A 14,489-nucleotide genomic window follows, 5' to 3' on the forward strand; every position below is an offset into this window, starting at 1 on the left:
CGGTTATATGGCGTCAGACATATGGTTAAGGACCACACATATATTGAGAAAGGAAACCCACTGTCAACACTTCGTGGGCTACTCTTTTCGATTAGCAGCAAGGGATATTTTATATGCACCATCTCACTTACAGGGTAGTACATACCACAGCCTTTGATATACCAGTCGTGGTTCACTGGCTGGAACGAGAAATAGCCCAATGAGCCCACCGACGGGGATCGATCCCACACCGGCCGCATATCGAACGAGCGCTGTACCACAGGGCTACACGCAGTAGCCGATGATTAATAAATCAATGTGCTCTAGTAGTGTCGTTAAACAAAACGAAACTTTTAAAAACTCCTTTGAACACTGTTGGGAGAATTATAGATTACTGCGTAGGAGCTTGAATAACACGGTTTCGTAGGTGGCGCAAGTGTAAACTACCAAAACGATGACGTATTGCACAGTGAGTAGTCGGAAGCTGTTGAGTTAGTTTGTAACAGGTGTTCGTTATTGGTAAACAGAAACCACTAGACCATGTAAACCAGGCTTAAAACTTGTTTGACAACGCCAAGCTACAGCACGTTTAAGTGCACGGAAATCTTCAAGCGCATGTGCAGACAGATAAGTTAGTGCTTGTTAATTAACGATGTTTAACAATTCGTAGACAGATGTTCAAGTTGACAGTCAATGTCAAAAAGACATTTTTATTTTTACCTTACTTTATTTTAATCAGTAGTTAACGGTCGTTAATAAGAGTCAGTTTATTATTTTACGATTTGTCAATGTCCTAGATTGGACAAAATTATGCATGCACCCCGCGACCTAGTTTATAGGGGTAAATCTCGACGTACTTCATGAATCTTCAGGTTTCTTTTGATGAACTACCCTCATCCGTAATTTCTGTACATTCTAGTCTGGGTATTGAACCAAAAATACATTAATATGGTGCAGCATTTACTGTCTAGAAGACTATTCATTAGGCCTACCAGGGAGTTATCCAGGCATTCTGTGGACTAGAACATAGGCCCATTCCCAAAAGAAAGTTGCAATGAAAATATACTGAAAATGATCAATTTCTGTACACAAAATTCCTAATATACATACATGTACATATATATTTAATTATGTCTGATCATTCAGTGGCCTGAAAACATATCCCAAGTATGATTTACTCACACTAATTTACCTGATCCCATCAGACATGGGACCATGGCAAAATATCCTGGATTAAGCTATGATCACTGCCTACCGCTAGGCAGTGATCATGGATTAATAAGCATTATAAATGAGTATTTAAGCCTAATAACTCCATCTGGATCAATTATTGCTGAATGAACAGGAAGCAATAAAAGTAGTGATTCATGAAAAGCCTGCACGTGGCTTTGAATATATCCTTATTTACAATTCAACCACATATATATATATTTTTTTCTTTCTTGAATGCCAAAATTTTAAATAAAACTATATTTGTGAATATCAAAAGACACATAGATCAGAAATTTGTGTTTTAAAGTTATAAAATTTAAATGGCCAACAGGCCCCACCATATATTTATATATATTAAAACTTACCGGAATATAGACATGAGCAAGCCAGATGTTACTCCTAGAATGCAGAAACATTAACAGTAATAAATGTGAACATTTGTGCATATGGAAACAGCTTACGTACAATGCATAAATAATTTGACTGATTCCCTTTGTGGTGATTTGAGTTAAATTGAAGTGCATAAACGATGCGATATATTCACTTTCCTGGCCTGTATCTGCGTGTCATTTAAATGTGGTCTCAAATAATATGTGTTCCATATTGAATTATAATTATATATACAGTTGAACTTGTATATAACAACCACTCAAGATACCAACAGAAAGTGGCCGTTATAGACAGGTGGCCTTTATATAAAGGTCCCAAAATATTCAATCGGAACCCTAACATATTTCACTATAAAAATCTCAGTATTAACTGTTGTAACAAGCATGTTGATCTCTTCATTGCCAGTGGCCTTCTTCTGTCTTTTTCTTGCTCCTGTGAACAACAATCATGCCCGGTTGACAGTATAGCGACTACTCGGGCACCTTGGTTACAATTGCCTTTGATAATACCACAACAATCAGATACTGTAATACATTCTGCTTTCATAGACTACAGCCAATAAGAAGTTGCCTTGTTATTGAGTAACAATTCGAGCTGAACTAGCGAATGCAAAGTATACAACTGCTGGAACCGAACAGCTGTTGACATTTACCAAATTAACAAAAGGATTAAAATAATGCTTAGCATTAATAAACGTATATTTGTTTACGACAATAACATCATATGATAACATCAAAATAAGTTTGTTCTTTGTCAAGTCGAATCAAATCTCCAAAATTTCTGGTCACATGACACAACAATGGCGGCATTGCAAAAAACAATAGGATTTACTGGAAACTAAATCGCTGTATGATCATATATGGTGGGAAGAATATGAATTTGTTTTTTTGAAATAATGTTTTGGCTAGTAATGCAGGTTCAGACCTTATTTTTGCTGAAAAATAGTGGCTGCTGGCTGCGTTGGACAGGTGGCCGTTCTATAGAGGTCAAATAAAAAAAGAAATGCATTTGGAGGGTTAGACCAAGTTCGACTATATATATATATAATATTTTTCAAGTACTGTGTATTGCATATACTAGTATCCTGTTGTCTACCAGATTCAGACTCAAGTTGTTGAATTTTGCGTATGCATTTCGTAATCTGTTCGCCACATGAAAACGATAACTTTTATTTTATGGGCGCATCCATTTTGTATCCCATAATCCTACTTACAACAATGGCGCCCTTTCGGTCATTTCTGTGAAATATATTTGCAAAAATTGCCGGCAATATCTCGGTTATATCCATGAACGGTATTAGGGAAGGTGGTCGAGACCGACTTTGGGGTATCCACGTGCATAACACAGTTGTTGTCGTCACTGACAAATTGAACTCCGCCAGATCTGTGATCAATACAAAGTACCGTAACTGCCTTGAACATTTTCGACCTCAGATATGGACACTTGATCAGATGATTGCGAACGTGCAGATGCGTTACTCGCGTAGTTGACTCGAAGTCAGCCAGTGATTATTTCAATCGCAACTTCTCGTCGAATTCCGTAGGCTAATTTATATTATACCAACAGATCTTATCGAGTTAAAAAAGTTGATAACTTGCTTAATACAAAACACAAATATTCGTACGTTTTTGTAATAGGCCTATTATAGATTTCTGTACGGCGTTTACGTTGGGTGACAGTGACTGTAATCCAGCATGGATGTCAGACAGTGATACTGATAGTGACAATTAAGACAGTTAAATTAAAAAGAAAATGATAATCAACACTGTAATCAAGGAAATTAAAATAGTATTTTCCTCATTGTTAACAGGATTTACCTTATTTTTGGTGCATGCAGAATTTTAATGGTGCATGTAACTTTTTTTTCAGCATGCACCTGGTGCATGTAGAATTTTTTTTTTTTTTCTAGCACATCTGTTCGATAAATTCAAGTCTGTAACCATGTACACACATGCTATATCACAGAACAGTTTGTTCAATATTGCATCGTAATTCGCCTCCCAAGTTTCTGAAATCGCTTCACAATTTTATAACATTAAACAGTAATATTGCTAATCAATTTTTAATTTACTACAAATATTGCTAATTAAGATTTTGAAAACAAAATGTTCCCCGTGTATTTTGTAAATGTTTACAGATTAAGTTTAAAATAAATCTGCAATGATCCCCTTTTCATAACATCGTCCTAAATGTCCTAAAGAAATACTTTTTGTTATCTTTTTCAGATCATGTGCTGAGGGATATATAGGACGTTTTGACTACCGGTGTTCCGAATGAAGGGTTATATTAATGTGACAGTTTATAATAAGATTTCTGGTCATGGAAATGAAGTGATTTCAGTTTTCTCAGAGACCATGTTGGTGTTGAGATTGTGTGGGAGAAGTTGGCGGTGTTCTCACTGCGGCATCAAGTTGCATCTGCTTATTGCAGTGTTGATGTATACATTCCTAATCCCAGGTGAGAAATTAGTTTTGGAGTGAGGCATAAAAACTATGTTTAACCTAGATAATAAAACACTGTGGATAATTTTATTTTAAATAATGCTACAGACTTTTTCTTCTTTTTTCCCCACCACTGCCCCCTTTCCTTTCCCTCCTTTGAATTCCATCTCATTTCTTCCCGATATGGCAGCTTCTCCTGTATTTCAACTTCTTTCGCTGTCCACCTCCACATCCCAGTCCTTGCCTCCTCAACCGCGACACGTGCTTGTGTCTTGTGGCTATCTGTGCTACACCACATCTGCCATTTCCCATCAGCTTTTAGCTGTGGGCTTAGTCTGACCACTTCGGAGAGTGTTCAGTAGTTACTTCTGGCATTGTTAAGTGGCACTTGTAACCACCTGCTATACTCCCCTACTGCCACATTGAGCATACATGTATTGTGTCGTGGGATTGTAACCACCTGCTATACACCCCTACTACCACATTGAGCATACATGTATTGTGTCGTGGGATTGTAACCACCTGCTATACTCCCCTACTACCACATTGAGCATACATGTATTGTGTCGTGGGATTGTAACCACCTGCTATACTCCCCTACTACCACATTGAGCATACATGTATTGTGTCGTGGGATTGTAACCACCTGCTATACTCCCCTACTACCACATTGAGCATACATGTATTGTGTCGTGGGATTGTAACCACCTGCTATACACCCCTACTACCACATTGAGCATACATGTATTGTGTCGTGGGATTGTAACCACCTGCTATACTCCCCTACTACCACATTGAGCATACATGTATTGTGTCGTGGGATTGTAACCACCTGCTATACTCCCCTACTACCACATTGAGCATACATGTATTGTGTCGTGGGATTGTAACCACCTGCTATACACCCCTACTACCACATTGAGCATACATGTATTGTGTCGTGGGATTGTAACCACCTGCTATACTCCCCTACTACCACATTGAGCATACATGTATTGTGTCGTGGGATTGTAACCACCTGCTATACACCCCTACTACCACATTGAGCATACATGTATTGTGTCGTGGGATTGTAACCACCTGCTATACTCCCCTACTACCACATTGAGCATACATGTATTGTGTCGTGGGATTGTAACCACCTGCTATACACCCCTACTACCACATTGAGCATACATGTATTGTGTCGTGGGATTGTAACCACCTGCTATACACCCCTACTACGACATTGAGCATACATGTATTGTGTTGTAGGGTAGGATTGATTGAACCACCTCACTGGACCCATTCTCTGAGTTTTTAGCCTGTCCCAACTAGTGCACCACGACTAGGGTCATCATAGTCAGAAATGAGCAGCTTGACCCCCAATTTTTTCTGATTCACTGTAAGGGTGAGGGGTGGTAGTATTTATATCTGTGGCGTTTATGTCGATTGATACGTTGCAGGTAGGAGTTTTAGCCACATATGTTACTATTGTCATCTATGGGATTTGATTTGGTGGTATACACCCTGTAGCCACATATGTTACTATTGTCATCTATGGGATTTGATTTGGTGGTATACACCCTGTAGCAGGTTTCCTCTGAGACTATGAGTCAAAATTTATCAAATCTTTAACATCCAGTAGCCGATGATTAATAAAGCAATGTGCTCTAGTCAGCGATAGAAATAAGCAGAATTTTCCACCAGTCCACAACCACGCAATTCGTATGAGGTCATCCGGGCCAGATACACAGAGCTGGAATGGTCCACAGTAAAGCTTGGATAATAGACAAGTAGATCTAGAAATCCACCAATATTTTCAATTCAAGTGCAAGAATGATGTTTTTGACTGCTCAAAATGAAACTGCACTGAAAATGTTTACTTGTCAACAGAAAAAATTAACCATCGAGGTAGAATTTGCTTGTCTAAGCACATTTTCATGCCTCAGGACAAATAGACAAAGAAGTTTGTTTTGTTTAACAACACCACTAGAGCACGTTGATTTGTTAATCATCGGCTGTTGGATGTCAAACATTTGGTAATTTTGATATAGAGTCTTAGAGAGGAAACCCGCTACATGTTTCCATTGGTAGCAAGGGATCTTTTATGTGCACCATCCCACAAACAGGATAGCACACACCACAGCCTTTGATATACCAGTCGTGGTGCACTGGCTGGAGCGAGAAATAGCACGATGGGCCTACCGACGGAGATCGATCCCAGACTGACCGCGCATCAAGCGAGCGCTTTACCACTGGGCTACATACTGCCCCCGACAAATAGACAAGTGCTTAGGAAACATTTAGTTTGGTATCGCATCACCATTCGCCACGCAAGTTTCAGAGATCGCTACACAATTTTAAAATATTAAACAGTAGTTGCTAATAAATTTTCAATTGACAAGAAATATCACCAATCAAGATTTTAAAAAACAAAATGTTCGCTGGTGCTTATTTTGATTTTGGCTCTAGTAGTGTCAATCTTTAAACTTTAAACAGTAGATAGTTACTACAATGTAGTTGCTTTCTTTTCTCAAAATTGCCCTTTACTTAAATTTTTTTTATAAACTCCTTGCTTTGTTAATTCGATGGCTTGGACTGAAGAATTTGTCTCCTACAGCAATTTTTAAATGAACTGCTATGGATGAAACTGACCACTGACAGTAATTTTGAACCTGCCTATCGCAATTTTTTTTAAAGCTTATTTTGGTGTATGTAGACATATTTCAAATGTGAAAATATTAAATATTGACATATTATATACACCAGGGGCCTAATTCACAAAGGTCTCTTAGACTCTGCTAGACAACAAAGCATCCTCTTTGCAAGTCTTTTAGCATTGCACTGTGAGATCGCAAAGTTGCGAGGGTTTAGTGAATTAGGCCCCTGGCTCCGTATTCATAAACGTACTTAAGTCAATTTATGATACTTATTTATGTACTTTAAGTATGTATTTAGGTATCATACATTGACTTAAATACGTTTATGAATACGGAGCCTGGTGTATACATTTTTGCCATTGTTGAAAAGCTTTACCGACGTCACAAAAGTGCCATCGGTGATGATCTAGCTCTACATACGGCAATTTATATATCAACAACGGCAATTGCCGTCGGTGCCGTCGTTTTAAATTGGAGCCCTGTAATTCCAGATACTCTTGGAGATATATGTGATGAGGACGTGACTCTTCTCGACATGAGGCAGGCCATACATCAGTCGGCCATTCCGCTGGGAGGACCCCAGGCCGGGGTCTATACAAAGATTCGCGATACTGGGTCGGACATCAAGAAGTGTATCTTAAGCTGTTGTGAAGTGGATACGTGCGATGTGGTGTTTTACCACCAGCAGAAGTGCTATCAGATCAGATGCAACAGAACCTTCCCCGGAGCTTGTAATCCAGTTTCCAAGACGGAGGCGAAATTCAACACCACTTTTTATGTCACCGTCAGAGATGTTGGTAAGTCTTTATTTCTCTCCCTCCCTCTTTCTGTGCAAAATAATTTACAATCAATTTCAGGGCTAGCTTTGGGTGATCAGGAAATTTAGCCAAATTATCTTTAAAAAAGGAGTAAAACATAGAGGAGGGTGGCCGCGTGGCACCACACCTTAAACCCCCCCCAAAAAACCCCAACAAAACTAAAAGAAAAAAAAAGAAGGGAAAAGCTTGGTTACCATATAGCGTGTGTTGGTTTGTCGACTTTGTGGAAAGACATACTCCTTATTTTGCCTCTCATTATTTGGTACAAAAAGGTTGATACGAAATACATGTTGTGACAGTTGTCTGTGTGACATTTACGGACAATTCCGGTTTTGCTGAACCGATTAAAGTTTTAATATTATTTTAATAAAGATTTCAAGATATATGTAAAGCAAAACATAGAGCTATTTTCCAACAAAATATAAATTATAACACTATTTTATTGCTAAATTAAAATAAACTTAGCCAATTCTTGTCAAAATTCATGGTTGGCGAATTTGGCGAGTGGCAGAGCTTTCCCTGATTAATGTGAACATATTCACTCTAACAATACTCCTTATGTATTGTATGTATTTAATATTATTTATGTTCAACAATTATTTGTAAGATAGTGGTTCAGGGCCCGATCCCTGATATTATCAACATTTCTGGGCTACTAAAACAATTTTTAAAATAGAAGAAAAAAGTCATGAATATTTATAGGTTATTAAACAAGCTTCTATTTTTTATCATGTTCATTTCCCGAGTGAAATAATTTTCAGTTGTCATGAGATTTAGTGAGTGACAATTAAAATTGTTTCACAAGGGACATAAACATAATGTGAAATGGTAGCAAGTTTAATATCCTATTTATTACCCATGATCGATTTTAATTTATATCGCTGATTTCTTTTAGTTGATGTTCCTATAAGGTTATAGTGCGCCAAACTATGTTGTCACACAATGACGTCAAAGTGTTACGTCTCATTTGGCGTTCTAGTGGGATGTAACACTTTGATATGTACCAAGATATTTTTAACCATATGGATAATCATTCTTAAATAAGGTCATCCTTCAATGAAATGTAGTTTGTTGTAATACATTTTTTTAATGCACCCATGTAAGAGATGTCCCATTGTAGATAAATATCGCCTCCTATATGTATATGTATATGTATGTATGTGTGTGTATGTATTTATATGTATGTGTATGTGTGTATACATGTATATATGAAATATGTTATAATTTTATTATTATTGTACATTTGTAAGACAATGACTCAAGGCACCCCAACCTTGACATTGTTAGTGATCTGGGGTAATAAAGTTTAGAAAAAATAAATAAAAAATAAATATATATATATATATATATATCGCCTCCTAAGCATATGATGGAGATCACTTTTGACACTTGTGATTGGCTGCTCTAAGGTGATGACCCAGTCACCAAAGCCATACCATCCAATAAAATAAGGATATGTGAAATTGATTGTTCTGTGACATGTGAGTTAACCTGAAAATTATTACTGTGTGACGCATAAGGTAACTTTAAACCTGGTTTTTGCGGATGTGTAAGAAATAGAATGCTACATAGAGGATACGAAATTTGTGGCCCTTTGATACCATTTATCTTACAATGAGTTGCTTAAAACGTATCTAACGAGGAACAAGTTGTAAGATAAATGGTATCAAACGGCCACAAATTTAGTATTCTATGTATCACCCACCTACAATTACCGTGGCATTTGTTGTATATCTTGAAAATGTAAACATTTACGATGCCATGAAGTCATTTTAATGGTGTATGAATACATCAACTGATATTAATGGAGTATCTGTTTAACATAAATCCCTCGTAATAGTAGCTAAATACAATTTTTTTTAATAAAACAATTTTATCTAAGAAAGCACGTTTAATAAATTATTTAACCTTTAGACTACTGGATTAAATTTTCACAAAAACCACGTTGAGTGTGTACAAGTTTATAATTTTTACTCACATATATTCACTTAAATGTTTTATAAATACACAAAATAAAGTTCATATGTGTGAAAAACGGTCCGTCACAATGTCGATCTCTCTCACAGGTGGGGGACGAGATGTAGCCCAGTGGTAAAGCGCTCGTTTGATACATGGTCAGTTTGGGACCGATCCCCATCAGTGGGCCCATTAGGCTATTTCTCGCTCCAGCCAGTGCACCACAACTGGTACATCAAAGGCCGTGGTATGTGCTATCCTGTCTATGGGATGGTGCATATAAAAGATCCCTTGCTGCTAATCAAAAAGAGTAGCCCATGAAGTGATGACAGTGGGTTTCCTCCCTCAAAATCTGTGTGGTCCTTAAACGTATGTCTGACGCCATATAAACGCAAATAAAATGTGTTGAGTGTGTCGTTAAATAAACCATTTCCTTCCTTCCTTCTCTCACAGATGGGTGATTCATGTCCGTTAGAAATCATTTATCTTACAACTCGTTGTTTAAAAAGGTACCGTACCCAACTCGCATGTGCTCGTTTGATATGTTTCAAAACAACTCCTTGTATATCATACATGGTATCTAATGGCCACTCTCTCATATAGTATTCTCTATAAACCTGTCTAAGTTTTCACCACGAGCAACATCAAGCTGAGCTGGATGATATTACCCACTCTCTTCATTAAGAGTCGAGACGAAGGCCCAGTGTGCGACTTTAAGGAGAGTCCGGGAGCCCGAGACTCACAAAAACAATATAGAACTCTCTAGCTTTAATATATAGCTAAGCCCGCACGGCTCGTACAAATTGTACAAATTACATTGATTCTTCGAAATTACAGTCATCATAAATTATATCTCAAATTCCTGGGAAACCACAGTCTTAAATAGTGGTCTTTTCCTTGATTTCATGCAAAACATTTAGTGTATTTCTGTTCTACTGGAGACGCACGGCAGGACTTACTGGGTTGGTGGTGGGCTCTAAAGATTTGTCCTTATGACACCCAGTGTTAGTTTTATGGAATATATCATGCACAGTCGGTCTAGATTCGAATTTATCTGTAAGTCCATTGGACTAGTTCTCATTCCTGCCTGTGGTACTGCTATAGTGCAACAGAGGTTGTTGTATGTGCTATTCTGTCTGAGGAATCGAATGGTGCATATAAAAGATCCCTTGCTGTTGAAAAAAAGTAGCAACATGTTTTCTGTCTCATTATTTGTGTGGTCCATATGTCCGACACCATATAATTAAAATGCGTTGAGTAGCCCAGTGGTAAAGTGTTCACTTGATGCACGGTCGGTTTTAGGATCAATCCCTGTCCGTGGACCCATTGGGCTATTTCTTGTTCCAGCCAGTGCTCCACAACTGGTTAACAAATGCCATGGTATGTCCTATCCTTGTCTGTGGGATGGTGCATATAAAAAATCGCTTGCTGCTGAGTGAAAAGAGTAGCCCATGAAGTGGTGATAGTGGGTTATAATTGATTAATATATATCTTCACTTTTTTTTGCTAAGAAAAATTAAAAAATAAGGTTCGAACATTGTGCAGCTGGCAGTGTGGCAGTGTGGCAGTATGAAAATATAATTATTTTTATAACGTGTCTTCTATGTCATATGTGGCCAGGTCTGTTCTGCACCATGACACATTAAATTCAGTGACTGTTTCATTTTTGACTGGTACTGTACTCTTCAGTCCCAGTCCCAGTCCCAGTCCCAGTCCCAGTCCCAATCCCAGTCCCAGACCCAAACTCAGACCCGATGTGTTTTGGGACTAACAAGAAGCACTGCCTCAGTCTGATTAGAATACTTCAGGAAACAAGCTGGAAATGTAGCTTAAACTTTGACATGAAACTGTCAGAGGTCGGCTCTTGTGCCCAGGACAGGTGTGCGCTACAACAGCTTGCTCTGAATGTGCACGTACAGCCCTATGACCTGACCTGACCTGACCTGTCAGATTTTGTATAGTTTACATACAATTGTACAATTATATCATCTCCCTCCCTCCCTCCCTCTCACTCTCCCTTCCTCCCTCCCCTCTCTGTCTGTCTGTGTATTTTAGGAGTGGGATGTAGCTCAAGCGGAAGCGTGTCCTCCTGTGAAGCGGTCGGTCATCGGATCGATCCTTCTCAGTAGACCCATTTGCAGTTTGGGCTCTTTTCCGTTCCAACCAGTGGTCCACAACTGGGTCATCAAAGGTTGTGGTACATGTATGTGCTGTCCTGTCTGTGGGAAAGTGCACATAAAAGACCCTTGCTGCTTATCGGAAAGAGTAGTCTATATGGTGGCAGCAGGTTTCCTCTAAAGAAATATGTCAGAATGACCTCAATGTTTGACATCCAATAGCCGATGATAAGATAAAAATCAATGTGCTCTAGAGGCGTCATTAAATAAAAAAAATGTCTCTCTGTCTGTCCTGCTTTGTCTCTTGTCTCAGCCTGTGCTCCAAAACTAGTGTAACAAAGGCTGTGGTATGTGCTATCCTGTCTGTGGGATTGTGTATATAAAAGATCCCTTACTGCTAATCGGAAAGAGTGGCAGATAAGTGTGGCGGCAGTGCCTTTCCTCCCTCATTATTTTTCTGTGTTGTCCTTATAACCACATGTCCAACATCATATTAATCGTAATTAAAAATGTGTTGAGTGTGTTCAGGGTTGTTAGCGGTCTTTAAATTCCTTGAAAGTCATTGAATTTAAACAAATATATTTTTAGGTCTTTGAAAGGCTTTGAATTAAATAAAAGTCTTTACAAGTCTTTAAATTCTGGTATTATGTTCATTCTTTTATAAATCAACTTCAATACTCTCTGACCTTCTGTCTGCTGGTGTAGCTACATCGATCATAACACAATACTTTTACAGCTGTGTGCATGTGATATTTTCCAGTTACATGCAACATGTAAAAAAAAGTCCAAATTTATTGCTATAGACAGCAACGTAAACAAACTGATTCGGTATTTTTATTGCACTCTGTTGTCTTTGACCACTGTGTAAAAGTCTTTGAAGTCTTTGAAAATGGTAGGAAAGGTCTTTGAAAGTCTTTGAATTTAAGGCTATGAACCCTGTTGTTGTTAAATTTAAAAAAAATCCTTCCTGCCTCTGTCTACCAGGAGTTCTCTCTCTTTGTCCCTTTCTCAGGTGCGAACCCGGTACCTACATGTACAGGAAACATTTGATCTGAAAACATTTTGAGTAGTGTCAGTTGGCGATTAATCTCCAAAAACTGAGTAGCATGCAATTACTATTTAACGTTTTAGAATTGTGTAGCAATCTCTAATATTTGTGTAGTGAATTGTGATGCAATTTTGAACACAATGTTCCCCAATGTACCAGTCTTTAAGGAATAGGACATATTTTATAAAGCTATAATTAAAAAAGAAACATGTAGACACAATAGGGGACCCAGTGGTAAAGTTTTTGCTTGATGCGCGGCTGTTCTTAGATTGATGGGTGTGTTGGGCTATTTCTCTTTCCAGCCAGTGCACCGTGACTGGTATCTCAAAGGCCATGGTATGTGCTATCCTGTCTGTGGGATGGTGCATATAATGGAAAACAGACTAGGTATGTCAAAATGATCAGATGTTTGACATGAAATAGCTAATGATTAATAAATCAATGTGCTCTAGTGGTGTCGTTAAACAAAAAAACTTCTTCTTTTTTGTAGACATGTTAATAGATACAGTGAAACCTCTGAAGACTGGACCCTCTGTAAAGTGGAATTTCCTCAAAACCAGACGTTTTACAGAGTTCTTTTTTAAAAACCAGAACCAGACAGAACTTTACTGGATCCATCTTATAACCGGGCATTTGTCTTGGTCTCAAGGCTGTCCAGGATGGGACGTAGCCCAGTGGTAAAGTGCACGCCTGATGCGCTGTCGGTCTAGGATCGATCCCCGTCTGTGGGTCCATTGGGCTAGTTCTCATTCCAGCCAGTGCACCACGACTGATATACCAAAGGCTGTGGTATGTGCTATATTCTGTCTGTGGGATAGTGCCTATAAAAGATCCCTTGCTACTAATGGCAAAATGTTGCAGGTTTCCTCTCTATGACTCTGTCAAAATGACCACATATGTTTAACATCCAATAGCCGATGATTAATAAATCATTGTGCTCTAGTGGCGTCGTTAAACAAAGACAAAACTTAAACTCAAGTGTGTCCGGTTTTGAGGGGTTTCACTGTATATATATATATATATATATATATATATATATATATATATATATATATATATATATCAATATATCAGCTGCTGTTTTGTTTGCGGGTCTGACTGATTTCTGACTCCAGTACGTGAAACTCTGGTTGATTACCAGATTGTTAATAATGATGCCCGTGATACAGGGTTAAACTATTGATTGATGAACGAATGTGGTTCGAGATCCGGGATCATTACAAAACGTGTGTGGAATTAAAAGCCCTTGAACCTTATTAACCATGTGTGCGCTGTTACTTGACACAGTGTGGTTACCAATAGTAATTTTGACTTGCTAACCCAGAGTGACAGTTGCTTGATAAAGTGCATTAGAACTCTCTCTCTCTCTCTGTATGCAGTTTTCTCTAGTGATGAAAGTTTTTAGCTATGTACATGTAGGGGCGGGCATACATGTAGGGGTGACATGTAGCCCAGTGGTAAAGTGCGCACTTGATGCGTGATCGGTGTGGGATCGATCCCCATCAGTGGGCCCATTGGGCTATTTCTCGTTCCAGCCAGTGCACCACAACTGGTATATCAAAGGCCATGGTATGTGTTATCCTGTCTGTGGGATAGTGCATATAAAAGATCCCTCACTGCTAATCAAAAAAGAGTAGCCCACGAAGTGACGACAGCGGGTTTCCTCTCTCAGTATCTGTGTGATATGTGGTATCCTGTCTGTGGAATGGTGTATATAAAAAATTCCTTGCTGCTAATGGAAAAATATAGCAGATTATATGTCAAAATTACCAAATGTTTGACATCCAATAGCCGATAATTAATAAATCTATGTGCTCTAGTGGTGTAGTTAAACAAAACAAACTTTTAACTTTCGTACATGTAGCATCGTGTGGTGTCGGCTACTA

At 38.4% G+C, this 14,489-nt stretch overlaps 1 protein-coding gene across 1 annotated transcript in view; it reads left to right on the plus strand.

The window, feature by feature from the left end:
• Nucleotides 1-494: 494 nt before the first annotated feature.
• Nucleotides 495-14,489, plus strand: part of LOC121377784 (dyslexia-associated protein KIAA0319-like protein) — a 103,870-nt gene continuing 89,875 nt past the window's right edge. The window contains exons 1-3 of the mRNA XM_041505872.1: nucleotides 495-610; nucleotides 3,807-4,038; nucleotides 7,156-7,461. Of these exons, the coding sequence (XP_041361806.1) occupies nucleotides 3,855-4,038; nucleotides 7,156-7,461 (490 nt within the window). The 5' untranslated portion in view covers nucleotides 495-610; nucleotides 3,807-3,854. The remainder of the gene's footprint in view (nucleotides 611-3,806; nucleotides 4,039-7,155; nucleotides 7,462-14,489) is intronic.

Source organism: Gigantopelta aegis, chromosome 7 (assembly GCF_016097555.1).
Source record: "Gigantopelta aegis isolate Gae_Host chromosome 7, Gae_host_genome, whole genome shotgun sequence".
NCBI lineage: Eukaryota > Metazoa > Mollusca > Gastropoda > Neomphalida > Peltospiridae > Gigantopelta > Gigantopelta aegis.